The sequence below is a fragment of the Teleopsis dalmanni genome, chromosome 1 (genome assembly GCF_002237135.1).
Source record: "Teleopsis dalmanni isolate 2A chromosome 1, ASM223713v2, whole genome shotgun sequence".
Classification (NCBI taxonomy): Eukaryota; Metazoa; Arthropoda; class Insecta; order Diptera; family Diopsidae; genus Teleopsis; species Teleopsis dalmanni.
The window spans coordinates 105,766,636-105,781,166 of record NC_051846.1 but is presented as its reverse complement, the minus strand read 5'-3'; the positions used below and the strand labels follow the sequence as shown (position 1 = coordinate 105,781,166).

At 35.2% G+C, this 14,531-nt stretch overlaps 2 protein-coding genes across 2 annotated transcripts; both read right to left on the bottom strand.

Moving 5' to 3' along the window:
• Nucleotides 1-3,235: 3,235 nt before the first annotated feature.
• On the bottom strand, nucleotides 3,236-3,775 carry LOC119664782. The gene has a single exon (XM_038074198.1). It carries the CDS (start codon nucleotides 3,773-3,775, stop codon nucleotides 3,236-3,238), a length of 540 nt encoding a protein of 179 aa, XP_037930126.1.
• Nucleotides 3,776-4,080: 305 nt separating this feature from the next.
• Nucleotides 4,081-6,498, bottom strand: LOC119664768. Its single transcript, XM_038074196.1, has one exon. The coding sequence runs from the start codon at nucleotides 6,496-6,498 to the stop codon at nucleotides 4,081-4,083; it is 2,418 nt and encodes an 805-aa protein (XP_037930124.1).
• Between the last annotated feature and the right edge of the window lie 8,033 nt (nucleotides 6,499-14,531).

The window sequence follows — 14,531 nt, the reverse complement described above, 5'->3', positions numbered from 1 at the left end:
CCTTATATAGTATAAAATTACTTACTAAGCATATTAATAATTACAATTATTGGTGACTAAAATAATAATTAAAATTTCACATATTGCTGCATAAGCATAAATACAATATGTGAAGTTATTGAACTTATAAACGTAAATATTTACAATATTTATTTGCTGCATAAGCGTGATTACAAGCGAGCTAAAATATGTTAGGTTTGTTAAACTTAACATTCTGCCCGGCTTGAATTACGTTATTCAAGAATGAATCTATGAGCAATGATTAATTTGATTTGCAATGCATTATGTGTGTTTTTTTTTTTAAAAATTAAAAAAAAAAATAAAAAAAATAATTACAACATTGTGTGGATATATAAATACACATATAATTTTTAAACAATAAATAGTTATACAATATTATATAAACTTAAGAATATAAAATTTAGAGTTTATAGCATCATGAGAATTTGAGAAGCTATGTAATTGTTTCAGGCTCCAAAGTAAATCTTGTTCGTGGCATCGCGTTTGGTGTGAGAGTTTGTGTTGGCTGATTGACTTCTGGACGCTTTACCTGCTTTATTTTCCATATCATCCATATGATGGCTCCAACGACAAGAATTAGGGTTGTGGAATTAATTGCGTAGTGGTGCATGCTGTCCGTCTGTAGTTTGTGTGGTAATTCAGCGAATTTTTCATCTTTCAGAGTATTGTGAAGTAGCTTTAACTGTTTAAGTTCATTGCTGAGATTCAATGAACTTCCTTTAAAATTTGACCATAACTCTCAGTTATTAATGACAGGTATCTCACCAAATGCAATGTAAGATTCATACATGGTGTCGGTAAGAGTTTGATGTGTCTGAATTGTAGACGTTTGGTGTTTGAGTACACAGTCGTCTTGTAATTTCAGAAGTGTTGCACCTTGTAGTTCTAAATGAGTCGTGATGCCCTTACAGACGGCCGTAACTGTTGTATTGTTTTTTGACCCGAATATCCATTGGTTCGCATGATACAGGGGACTCCAAATAATGTTCGATTTTGTTTCCTGCACATTACACGTATTGTTAGATATGTTTTTTAATAGGTTAAATTCGCAAGCGTAAACCTGTGAGCCGGTGTTATATTTTGATTGTTTATCTGAACAAAGTAGTTTGTTTTCTGGTTGCTTGAAAATCATACACTCCTTATACTGTTCACGAGTTAAGGCAAAATATTGGTCTCTATGTGGCGCGGCAGCTAAAAATGAAGCTTCTGGAACTATTGTCATCATTGTATTGTTGACTGTTGCAGGAATTGGGACGAGATTGAATAAATCGAAATCCTCATGATCGGTTAATGGCAGTTGTAAGACAACTATCAAATGATCTTGTGTGATTCCACTTTGTGAAGACATCAACGTGTATAAATGAATAACATCCTCTTGATTAAATGGAAGACGAAGTGAATGAGGTAAATGGCCCTTGATCTTCATGATTTGGTCTTGAAGTTGTTGTGGAGACATCAAAAGAGAATTAATTCTGCCATGCTGAGTATCAGTTAAGACATCAAATATCGCAGCTTCAATTTTCATTAATGTATGTGCCATCCATGTAAGTTGGGTTACCAGTGATGTATAGATCTCTAGGTGGTTAATACGTTTAGTATTATGATTAGTGTGATCTACTATTTTGTTTGTCTCATCTTGTAGTTGATTCAGTTTGACTGCAATGGCTTCTGTAGTTTTGCTGAATATATTTAGAGTTGAGTCCATGACTGTAGTCTGATTTTTGATCATTTTTGATAGTACATCTTCATTATTGTTGATTTGAGTTAGAGTTTTAGAAATCGTTTCAGCATATTCTGAATCTAAAACACCAAATAATTTGTTAGCAATATTTCCAACTATATTGATGGCTCCTCTGGCTGATCGGTGTCTCGTCATGACCTTCGTTTCAGTTCGTAACTCTATATTAGTATTATTGAATTGACGGACGAGCTCATAACAGCTTTCTTGTTGCTGTAACAATGGACACAATTGCTGAAGTGCTGCTGTGCCATTTTGAAACCTTTCGATCTCCTTTCGAATAGGCGCGAACTCAAAGTAAGTGATAATTTTCCATCTTCCAATGATTTGATTTACGGTGCCAATTCCTTCAAAATATATTCCGGGTTTGTTTGGAAATGATATTTCTTCAATGGGTCCCGAAAGTATTAATGGCATCATCAAAATTGTCACAAGTATGGTCATCATTAAAGATGTACCATCATATATCTTTCGACGCTTTGGCAACGCTTCACTAGGTTCATTCGTTCGTCTTGTTTGTGTGACAGTAGAATTTTGTTTTGTTGGATTTTGATTAATGCTGCCTTCAGTGGGTAGGGGGGCCAATGATCGTAATGGTCGTTTAAAAATCCCATTGGCTGTTTTTATGTCAGCTACACGGACCAAACCATCTTCTCCTTCATACACCTGTTGCACCCTGCCAAGAGGCCATTTGTACATGGGTAGATTATCATCTTTAATAATGACTAAATCACCTTGGCATAGATTTGCCTTGTGTTGTTTCCATTTGTACCTTGATTGGAGTTCATTGAGATATTCCTTTGACCATCTTCTCCAGAATTCTTGTTTGAGTTCAGAAACTAAACGCCATCGTGATGATAAACTCATTCGGCTCTCCTTTTGATAAGGATCTACATTAGTGGTAGGTGGATCGCCTATGAGAAAGTGTCCTGGTGTAAGCGCTGTCATTTGGATCGGATGACATTTTTGTTATTGGCCTTGAATTTAACATGGCTTCTATTTCAGTTATGACTGTTGCCAATTCTTCATAAGTCAATGAAGCGTTGAAAATTCCTTTAATCATTAAATGTTTAGCTGACTTGACGGCAGCTTCCCAGAGTCCTCCAAAATGAGGAGCTCTTGGTGGAATGAATTTGAAGTCAATTCCCTTGTTACTACTGGTCTTAATGATCTTTTCTTTACCATTTTCTGAATAAATGGTAGACTGGAGCTCTTGTAGTTGGTTTCTCGCACCAACAAAGTTAGTCGCATTGTCACTATAAATTGTTTGGCATCTTCCTCTTCTGCTGATAAAACGTTGAATAGCGGCTATGAATGCCTCTGTTGTCAGGTCACTCACCACTTCTAGGTGAACAGCCTTAGTCGCGAAACAGCAAAATACTGCTAAATATGCCTTTGTTGGCCTTTTTCCTCTAATTTTATAATGAATCCATATCGGACCACAGTAATCAACTCCTGTGGTAAAAAATGGTTTAGTCAGAGTAACTCGTTGCCCATGAGTTGGTCCATCAGTTTTGGTTTTGCCTTTGAACAGATGACACAGCTGTGAACAATGTTTCGCGACATAATCTTTCCTTTAATCGGCCAGAAGTTTTGTCTCATTATGCTTAGCAATAATTGTGGAGCACAATGGGAATTTTCTTCATGTTTCATTTTGAACATCAATTTCACTATTGAGTGATTGTAAGGAATTACCATTGGGTGTTTAGCATCATATGGCAATGTTGATGCTTCAAGCCTTCCTCCAACACGAAGTACACCTTGTTCGTCAATGAACGGTGCTAAAGTATTTAGTTGACTCGAACTGTTGACTGCTTTACATTGTTTTAAATCAGAGATTTCCTTTGCAAATTCTGAGCCCTGAATAGTTTTAATTATGAAGACTAATGCATCTCGTAATTCTTTTGGAGAAAGTGTTCTTGTTGGTGATTGTGTGCGATGAAATACACGGCGAACATAAGCAATTGTTCTTTGGAGGTATCTGAATGAGTTTCGATGATCAATTTGATTTATCATGTGATCAGAACTAGTCGTTTGAATGATAATGTTAACTGTATGTCCTTGTCGTCTTTCGATATCAGTTGAGATGTTAAATGCCTTTGGGTTTGGCTGTTGCCAAAATTCGTTGCTTCCATGAAGAAAGAGTGGACCAAAAAACCATATATGTGAATAATTGAACATTTTAACCTTTATTCCTCTGGAAATGATGTCAGCAGGATTATCCTTTGATGCCACATGATGCCATTGATCAGCATGTGACATCTCTTGAATTTTGCTAATACGATTTGCTACGAATGTGTGCAATGAGGCAGATGAAGATATTATCCATGACAAAACAATTTTGGAATCGGACCAAAAGTAGGTTGGCACGTTTTGATACTTAAATCTTGTTTAACTCTTTCTGCTAATTCGACTCCCAGCAATGCTGCGCAGAGTTCTGGTCGTGAAAGTGTCTGTTTCTTTAATGGTGCTATTCTAGATTTGGCGCACAATAGTCTCGATGTTATTGTCTTATCATTATATATTGCTCGCACATACATAGCTGCTCCATATGCCTTCTCTGATGCATCCGTAAACACGTGTAATTGAATCGAACAGGGAACCTTCGAATTAAAAATATGTCTGGGTACTTTCACAGTATTTAATGTTTGTAAGTCAGTTCTAAACCGCTTCCATTCTAGCTGAGCCTGAGGTAACAGTTCCGCATCCCAGGAATAGTTTTGTTGCCACAATTCCTGCATGAATATTTTAGCTGTTACAGTAATGGGGCCAAAAATTCCCAAAGGATCAAAAATTCGAGCTAAGTCCGATGCCACAATCCGCTTCGTGATAGGTTGCTCTGATGACATCTCTGCCTTTCCGCAAAATTCGTCTGATTTCGGGAGCCAAATAATGCCTAATGTTTTTGTTGGCTTTATGGCTGAGTCATCTAAATCAAGGTTGATTTCTTGGTCTTCTATCGGAATGTTTTGTAGTAGTCGTGTATTATTTGAGCACCATTTTCTCAGTTTAAATCCTGATTTACTGAGCAGTTCCGAAAGTTGTTGTTGAGTGTCTAAGGCGGTAATGATGCTGTTAGTTCCGCTTAAACAGTCATCTACATAAAAATCATTAAGTAATGCAGGTGCTCCAAGCGGATAGTTGGTCATATTATGTTTCGCAAGGTGTTGAAGACATTTTGTTGCAAGATAAGGGGCTGACTTTGTTCCATACGTAACCGTTTTCAGTCGGTAATATTGTATACTATCATCAGCACTTTTTCTCCAGATTATCAGCTGCTGTGCTGTATCTTCATCATGTACTTGAATTTGCCGGTACATTTTCTCAATATCGGCCGTAAATACAAACCGGTGTATTCTAAAACGCAACAGTATTGAAAAAAGATCACTTTGCACTGTTGGACCTTTGTGCAAAATATCGTTTAGTGCTAAACCGCTTGATGTTTTTGCTGATGCATCAAAGACAACTCTCAATTTGGTTGTAGTGCTGTCAGGTTTCAAGACACAATGATGAGGAATGAAATATTGTGCTCCTTTGACATCTTTCGGGCAAACCTTTTCCATGTGACCTAATGACTCGTAGTCATCCATGAACTTTATGTACTCCTTGTATAAATTTGGGTCCCTTTGTAACTTCCTTTCCAGAGAACAAAATCGATTGAATGCTATCTCACGCGATCTACCAAGTGTCGTGGGATCATCGCGGAAAGGTAAGCGTACAATGAAACGACCATCGTGATTTGTCTTTACATGATTTGTAAAGTGATTTTCACACCATTTCTCAGATAAAGTCAAAACCCTTTCTGCAGTCTCAATGTTATCTAATTTCCAAAATCGTTCTATCATTTCTGACATTTCACCAACTTCTCCTGTAGTAATAGCGCATGTTGGTTTAATATCTGTTGTAGTTTTAGTCTTACCAACCACCAACCAACCTAGAACCGAATTTTGTAACAGTGGCGAATTCTTTCCTATTATCAATTGTTCTGGTTGAAGTAGAGTATGATAGAATTCAGCACCAATCAGCATGTCAATTCTTCCAGATCTGTTAAAGCTGGGGTCTGCTAATTCTACATTCTGTGGGATCTGCCAATCCGAGATATCTAGGTCTCGTGACGGTTGTGCTGATATTATTTGTGGCAATACAAATGCCTCTAGTCTCGTCCTGAAGCTTCCATTAGTAGCCTGCAGTTCAACATTTACGCGAGATTTTGAGTTCCCGAATTGACGGCCAATACCTTCGATCGATAGATTTGAATTTGTGGTAATTAAAGATAACTTGTTGATTACTCTTTGGGTTACTAGATTCACTTGAGACCCTGAGTCGAGTATGGCACGAACATCACACGTTCGTCCATTGTTTGCAATAATGCGCACTTTTGCAGTGGCTAGCAGAACGTAATTACGAGTACACTTTGCATTAGTTGTTGCTGTTATGGATGGCGATTCATTAGCGTTGATCAATGTTGTGGTTGACTTTGTGTTTGTTGCTGGTGCCCTTGAAGGTTTAGGTGACTGTTGCTCTAAATGGAGCAAAGTGTTATGCTTCTTGGCACATTTTTTACATGATCCAGCTTCACAAACCTTTGCTTTATGATCGGATTTGAAACAATTCACACATAGTTTTTGTCGTTGAATCCAATTTAATCGTTCAGGAGGAGTCATTTCAATGAACTTTTTGCAATAGTAGATCGGATGTTTATCTGTATTACAAACTTTACATAGATCTGAACAAACCATAGTTACGGCTATCCTTTTGTTGGGTTTATATACTGCACTTGAGGCTATACTATAGCCTCAAGTGACTGAAATCTCAATTCTAAAAATTCTAAGAATTGTTTTATTGTGGGCATCTCCTTTGGGTTGGTAAGAGTTTGTTCAAAACTGCAATGTGTATTTTTATCCAATTTTTTTAATAGTATGTGAACTAAAATTGGATCCCAAGTTGATGTTTCAATATACACCTTTTACTAAAAAGTCCTTCGGACGATCTCTATAAAATGTGCGTTTTACATTTTGAAATTTTTAAAAAAATATTTGAAAAGTATTATTATGTAAATGACATTAAAAAAAATATAATAAATAGCATAAAAGAAGAAATGAAAAAAAATGTACAAAGCGAAAATTGGTTTGAGGAGCCGATGTGCGGGAGCCATCGCGAAATTTTGTTGGACTTCTTAATAAAAGTTCTATTATATAAGAACTCAAAGTGGCTACTAAAAATTAGCCAAGATAATGCAAAATTTAAAAATAAATTAAAAAAATTGTAAAAATTTATATTTATGTAAAAATATTAGTCTAATAATATTTATGAATGATTAGAAAAATTATCAATAAATAATATTATTCACCCTTTTATAAATAATTTTATTTTAAATAGTTATAAGTAATATGTAATTAAATTTAGTTAATAGTTCTAGTTAATTTTGTATAATTAGTTATCTAAGGTTTATAATTGTATTCTATATAATTTAAGTAATTAAATTTAGTAATTAATTCTATAGTATTTGATATAAGAATATAATAATAAAAACTTAATATATAAAAAATAATCAATTATTGTATAATATGGTGTTTATGAATATTACTGTATGGCATAGCCGAGTCTTGATAGCCAAACATATTAAGAGCATTTACACTAATAACAACTGTGGTTGCGCTACTCCGGTGTTTTCGCATCATGTCATAGGCAAACATCATATATTAATATGAAGCCAGTATAAAATTTCAGCAAAAATCAAATTTTAAATAATTTGGAAGACTTGTGCATTTCATGCACACGAAGCCAGTCATATATTTTAAGAAAAAAAAAAGCACACAAACAAAATCCAAGCATCACATTCAAAAATATTGTCTCACCTACCCATGCATATATATATTTAGTAAGTGTGCAATAAAAAAAAGAGTAGAAAAAATTTCCCAAGAAACTTACATACGCATGAACTAGAAGCTATGTGTGCATTTGCTCTGATATAAGAGTTTTTTCTATATGATTTTATTTAAGAAAAATACAACATATTCGCTATTGGTTTGATTGCTGACTTCACTAACAAAATAGCATTGATCATACATAAAATAATATGTTCGATTTGTTTATATGTTTGTTTATATGTTTGTTTATATGTTTGTCTTTATATTTCTATGTTTTTGGTTTTTACAGCTATGCTGCAGGTGATTTATTTTGTTTCTTATCAACAAAATAGATGCATTTTGTTGCAGATCTGATGTTGATTAACAAATTCTTGTTTTTACAGTTAAATTGTATAAGAACAAATTGTTATTTTGCTAGAGTTGGTGTTGGACTGCCTCAATTAACAATTTTGATGTTGGCTACAATTTTAGATCTCTACAATGAAATAAAATACAGAAGTTTGAAAGATAATTACTTCAACTGCTTTAATAGATTGCCTATCTTACTTTTCTTCATATAAAAAGCGTTTCTGATGAAGACGTGTGTGAATTGTTGGAAACCGATATAAAGAACTTTGGGTTTTTCTAGTTAGTTTACATATAACACTCAAGGGGAGAGTGTAAACCAATTACATGAATTACACAACATATCATTGTATTTATCATTTTAACTCTGCATTGTGCGTAGTAAATATCATTGACATGATCGCCGATCGTTAACCATCTATTAGCCATTAACTACCAAAAACAACTACTTAGTGACTTTCGTGATTTCGAGGTATAAAAAAAATGAGGAGGCACAACACTACCATATCAGGAGACCCACACTGGAATCAAACCCCCAGGCTTTGATTCCTTCCAATTTCTTCCTATCAAGACGAGCATGTGCTACCAATAATGAAAACGACGCACGGTAAAGTGCTTCCATTTTTGCTTAAGTTGATACTCGATACAGAATATACCGATACACGATTGTGTGGTCATCAAAAACAACGGTGTATATTTCCTATTGGTTGTAGAGAAATGTATTGCAGGCTTAGGCTTGACTTACGACACACAAAAATAAAAACATTCTACAAAATATATGAAGGGCGACGAAAGTAATAAGTTAGAGGATGGCAATAAATTTCTCGAAATCTACACGAATGCTGAAAGCCGCACAAATTACCCTTAAACCCTCGAAAATTACCTCAAATAAATTTGCTGTCCTACTAGTCGAGGATGATATCTATATCGGCATCGCATAAGAATAATGAAACAGATGAGCACTCTATATCAAGCATAATGGTTAGTTTAGATTATAAATTCTGGTTAAAAACACACTAATTGGTCCTAACTGTAGCAAAAGCGATTTCACAGTTGTAAGAATCAAAGTACCTAATGAACCAAATCTAATTGTGGTTTCTGCTTACATGGTACATGAATCCCTGCCATGCTCACCGGGAAGATTCAATTCACAATGTGCTTTATTTGATTGTCGTCGAAACCATTTTGGACGGTTTTGAAGAGATGTTAAGTATTCCTGATGCCATGTACCCCAAAATCCTTGAAGCATATTTTGTATGTGCTGCCAGGAGTCTAATTTGTTGACGTTTACATGACTTAGATCGCCTTCTAGAACCAACGTGTACGGACGACCAATCAAAAAATGAAAAGGTGAAAGATAATTAGTATCCGGGTCTGATGTAGCGCCTAGGGGGCGAGAATTCACAAGTGCTTCAATTTGTGTCAGCAAGGTATTCATCTGCTCAAAAGTAATCACTGCATTGCCTACTACGCGCCGTAGATGTAACTTGACTGATCGCACTGCCGAGTCCCAGATTCCACCCCAATGTGGTGCATGTGGTGGGGTAGGACTCCATCGGATTCCGTCTTCTGCTAAAGACGCGGAAATGATTTCGTTCTGAGAATGTGACATAATTTCTGCATGCATCTCGTTTAACACACGAGAAGCACCAAGAAAACTCCTTCCATTATCGCTAAAGATTGAAGAACACTTTCCACGAGGGGACATGAAACATCGAAGTGCTGCTAGGAAACAATTAGTACTTAGGTCAGTAGCGAGTTCGAGGTGTATGGCAGATGTAATGAGGCAAACAAATAAGCAAATATACCCCTTGGAGGTACGTGCATTTAGTTTCATATATAATTTCAGTGTGAAGGGCCCAGCGTAATCGTACCCAGTATTTTCAAAGGGATGTGCTTATCGAACCCGCACTGCTCGTAGATCAGCCATGAACTGTTGTGTTGTTAGCTGGCGTTGACGAAAGCATTTGAGACACTTATGAGTTAACCTCCTTATTAAATTTCGTGCTCCAAAAATCCAATAGTTCTGGCGGACGTGAACGAAAAGTGCAGACACTCCTGGATCAAGATTTTTCTGATGTTCATCGAGTACGATTAACGTGAAAATTCTACGTACCTTCGGGAGTATAATAGGATGACGGGTGTTCTTGTCTAACGTTGAATGCGTAATTCTTCCACCGACACATAAAAGTCCGGTATCATCAATTAATAGGGCAAGTTTGAGTAAAGTAGATCTTCTGCTAAGCTCCTTGTTATTTCTTAATTGCAGCAAATCTTCCTTGTAGCAGGTTTGTGCAAGTCGTAAGCAAATTAGTCGAGCTTCACGTAATTCATAAAAGGTAGATTGTTCACGGCCTTTCTGAAGATATCGGGGGTGCGTGTTCCTACGAAACCGTACGTTGTATGATACAACTCGCAAAAATTTCTTCCATGTTAAGACCCTTTCTACCAGCTTTTTCAAACTATTATCCCTCGCTACTTCCATAGAGACTAAGTTTATCTTGGTACACTTCATTTCAGCGGTTACATCTTCTTCTGAATGTGCGAGGAAATTATCATCGTTATTATATAAAGACTTACCAGTAGTTACGTTCGCTTTCCAGGGAGGCCCCTTCGACCATAGTTCAAAGTCTAATAATCCGTGTGCCATCATGCCCTGAGACGCGCAATCGATTGGATTTTCTTTAGATTTAACATGTCCCCAGCTACTTCGGGGATGTGTTTCTAATGTTTCTGTTGTGCGATTTGCGACAAACGTTTTTAATTTGATTGGTTGTTGCGATAACCACGTTAAAACCACAGTAGAGACACACCATGCCTTTAGATTGATTTCCTTGTAAGGCAAAGTCTTTGTTATTGAATTTAACAGTTTCGTTAATAAAAGAGCGCCACATAACTCTAGTCGCGGCAAAGAAATTTGTTTCAATGGCGCCACACGTGTTTTTGCAGCAACAAGAGATGTCCTTATATTCCCATACTTATTCTGGAATCCACAATAAACGGCTGCAGAATATGCTTTTGTTGAAGCATCCGAAAATCCATTTAACTCAATGTAATTATGTTAAAAGAGTTACACACTCATCTTGGCAATGACAATTTTGCAACATTATTTAAATCTTCACGACATTTTAGCCAAACTTTAGCGAGATTAGAAGCGAGATGGTCGTCCCATTTCAAATTACTGAGCCATAATTCTTGGAAAAAGCTCTTGAATTGAACAATAACAGTAGCAAGAAGGACCAATGGATCAAAATTCCGTGATACGTCTGATAATACTTGTCGCTTAGTTAATTTTGGAATTTCATCTAAGCAAACCTTATATCCAACTACGTCCTCGCATGACTTCCAAAAGATATCCAAAAACTTCATCATATCATCTAGCTTATCCTTCAAAAATCATTGATCCGACTGATCATAAAAATTAGAGGTTATAGAACTACAATTAGAGACCCATTTTCGAAGTTCAAATCGTGCTTCCACACAAAGTTGAATTAGCTCGTCCTGTTTTCCTTCTAGTTCACTCACGGACTGTGAACCAGTAATGACATCGTCAACTTAAAAATCTTCAAGAATGATTTTCACAGCGGAAGGGTATGTTCTTTGGTGATCCTTTGCAAGCTGTTCGAGGACCCTCACAGAGAGAAATGATGCTCATGATGTACCATAAGTAATCGTACATAGTTGGAAATGTTTTAGGTTTTTTGATGGATCTTCCCTCCAAACAATTCGTTGATAATTTCGATGATTTTCTGATACCCAAATCTGGCGGAACATTTTTACTATATCAGCAGAGAATATATATTTACTAGCTGACCTGGCGAACGTTGTTTCCCCTTGCAATTAATTTTCCTGGCTCAGTTGAGTTAAAATATTTGTTGTTATTCAACTTGTTATTATTATTTTGAATTGATTTTTTCTTTTGAACTGCAAAAAGTCCACATGCATTGCTTATGTTACAAATATTTTCATGTTACTTCATATCCTTATAAGCACTACTTTTACATAAAAAAAGGTTTAATATTATATTAACAGTTTTATTATGAGCTATTATGTTGTTTTAAAGCTAAATCATGAACAATATTTTTTGTTAAGCCATTTTGACCGTATATACATAGATCAGAAGGTTTTCCAACACGGGAACATGCAACATATAGTTGCCCATGCGAAACACATAGATTTTCCAAATTCAGTCCACTTACTTTTAGTGGTTGACCTTGAGATTTATTAATTGTCATCGCAAATGTTAAACGAATTGGAAATTGCAATCGTTTGAACTGAATTGGAACATCGGTTGGTATAATTGGTATGCGTGAAAGCAATATATTTTCTCCTCTGAATTTTCCACTTAATATTGTTGATTCAATTAAGTTCATCATAATTCTTTTTATAACTAATCTTGTTCCATTACATCATTTTGGTGGGTTTAGATTGCGTAATAAAATGATTGGTGTTCAATCATGAACATAAATTATTACGTTATGACCTCCGACAGAATGTTCAATCATGAACATGAATTTATGTATTTAATTATTATAGTTTATTATTATAAATCCATTATCACCTAAATTCTTAGAAATAGCAACATTTTTGAGCATCCGTATCTAAATTATTAAAATAAAATATATTCATAAAAACAATAGGAGGAAAATCCCTAGTGTTGGGACTTCCGTCTTTTTTTAACCTTTTTTTTACAAACAATAACAAAATGTAATACAGTCCATTAAAATCATATTATAATAACCTTGATGTAAAAATAATCTTAAAATATTTTTGTATAAAAACTCAACATTGTTTTAAATAAAATCAGTAACTACAAAATACTCAATCAGTGTACTTCAATGATATAATAGTACATTTTGGTCCTTCGAGCCGGATAAAATGTTTGGCACTATTTGTTGTCCTTTAGATACCAAATTTGAGAGGGGAGGTGCGTTAATATCTTTTTGTATTTGAGACGGCAGTAGAGCGCCTTCTATTTGACGCAGACGGACTGTGCCACTGTCCACCGTTGTATGATCGGGGAATTGCAAACCCTTTGACAAGCTTTCCTCTGATGACGATGATGATGACAGTGAAGAGTCACGCTTGAAGTGGCCTCTCTTGAATTCAATTTCTTTTGTTTTGACATCTATTTTTTCTATTGGAACTAATTCATCATCTTCTTCTGTTGAGCTTTCAACTATTTCAGGTATAGCATCTGGTATTAAGAGTTCCGATGGTATTTCATCACTATTATCATCCTCTGCTTCTTCAACCACTGAACTACTCGAAGCCAAGTCCCCAGCACGTTCTTCGGATTTAACTTGCAATAGTTGAAATTTATATTTGGCTATAAGAATGGCGTTGTCATACCTAGCGAAAATTTTCGATCCTCTTGGACTACTAACACCAATAACAATTACAGCAAAATTGTTTATACAACAGTTATGGCTAAAGGAAATTAATTGGGATGTAAAGTTAGACGAAAACCAATTTAAGGATTGAAATAAAATAATAAAAGAAATAACATCAGTCAAAGAAATTCAAATACCAAGATGGGTAAATATGACAATGAATGATGAAATACAATTGCTTTCGCAGATGCATCAGAAAAAGCATATTCAGCAGTCGTTTACTTGAAGACTTCCAAAAAAATTGCGTTATTAGTAGCTAAATCAAAAGTAAATCCTATTAAAAACAGGAAGATGCTATCTAAATTGGAATTATGCGCAGCATAGCTATTAGCACATCTTTGCTGCAAACTAATGGGCATTCTAAAAAGGAACCCCGAAATACATGCATGGAGTGACACTACAATTACTCTATCATGGTTAAAAAACAATAAAAGTAAAGCTAAATTCATAAGATCTCGAGTAGAAGACATTGCCAAATTGATGCCAAATACAGAATGGCATTATATTAAATCTAAAGAAAACCCCGCAGATATGGGTTCCAGAGAAATTTCGCCGGAAAGATTAAAACAATCAATACTTTGGTGGAACGGGCCAGACTGGTTACAACTTACGAAAGAGCAATGGCCAGAAATTCATCAAGAGTCAGTCCTAATAGCAGATACAACAGCATCAGAACCGGTAAACCTTTTAAGTAAATTAACTCAATGATATTCGCCATTTATGAAGCTCAAAAGAATAGTTGGCTATGTGTTAAGATTGTTACGACACACTTTCTGTGGCTGATGATGCTGAGGTATACTCAGTCTTCGTCCAGAGGTCGTTGCAATATAATTTATTTTTTTCCAAATCAAAGACCAAATATATGTGATTTACTGATTTATTTATAATTTGTAAGGACGGAAATTTTGTCTACTAAATTTCCGCTTACATACACTGAAGTTACACAAAGTTCTTAAATTTGACTTAAACAAAAGGAAAAAATTTTAAATAGCAAATAGTTATTATTTTAACTTTTATTATTTTTTTATAGGAAAAAATATATATATTACACTGAAATATTTAATAAATTTTCACTGAAATATTTAATAAATTACACTGAACGAATTACACTAAAGAAAACACCATCGACGCACCGTCAACAACATCGTTTATTTGGTGCGCATC

What these genes read in the sequence shown, in the direction of transcription:
- LOC119664782 (XM_038074198.1), bottom strand. Translation starts at nt 3,775, where the DNA reads ATGATAAATCAAATTGATCATCGAAACTCATTCAGATACCTCCAAAGA.
- LOC119664768 (XM_038074196.1), bottom strand. Translation starts at nt 6,498, where the DNA reads ATGGTTTGTTCAGATCTATGTAAAGTTTGTAATACAGATAAACATCCG.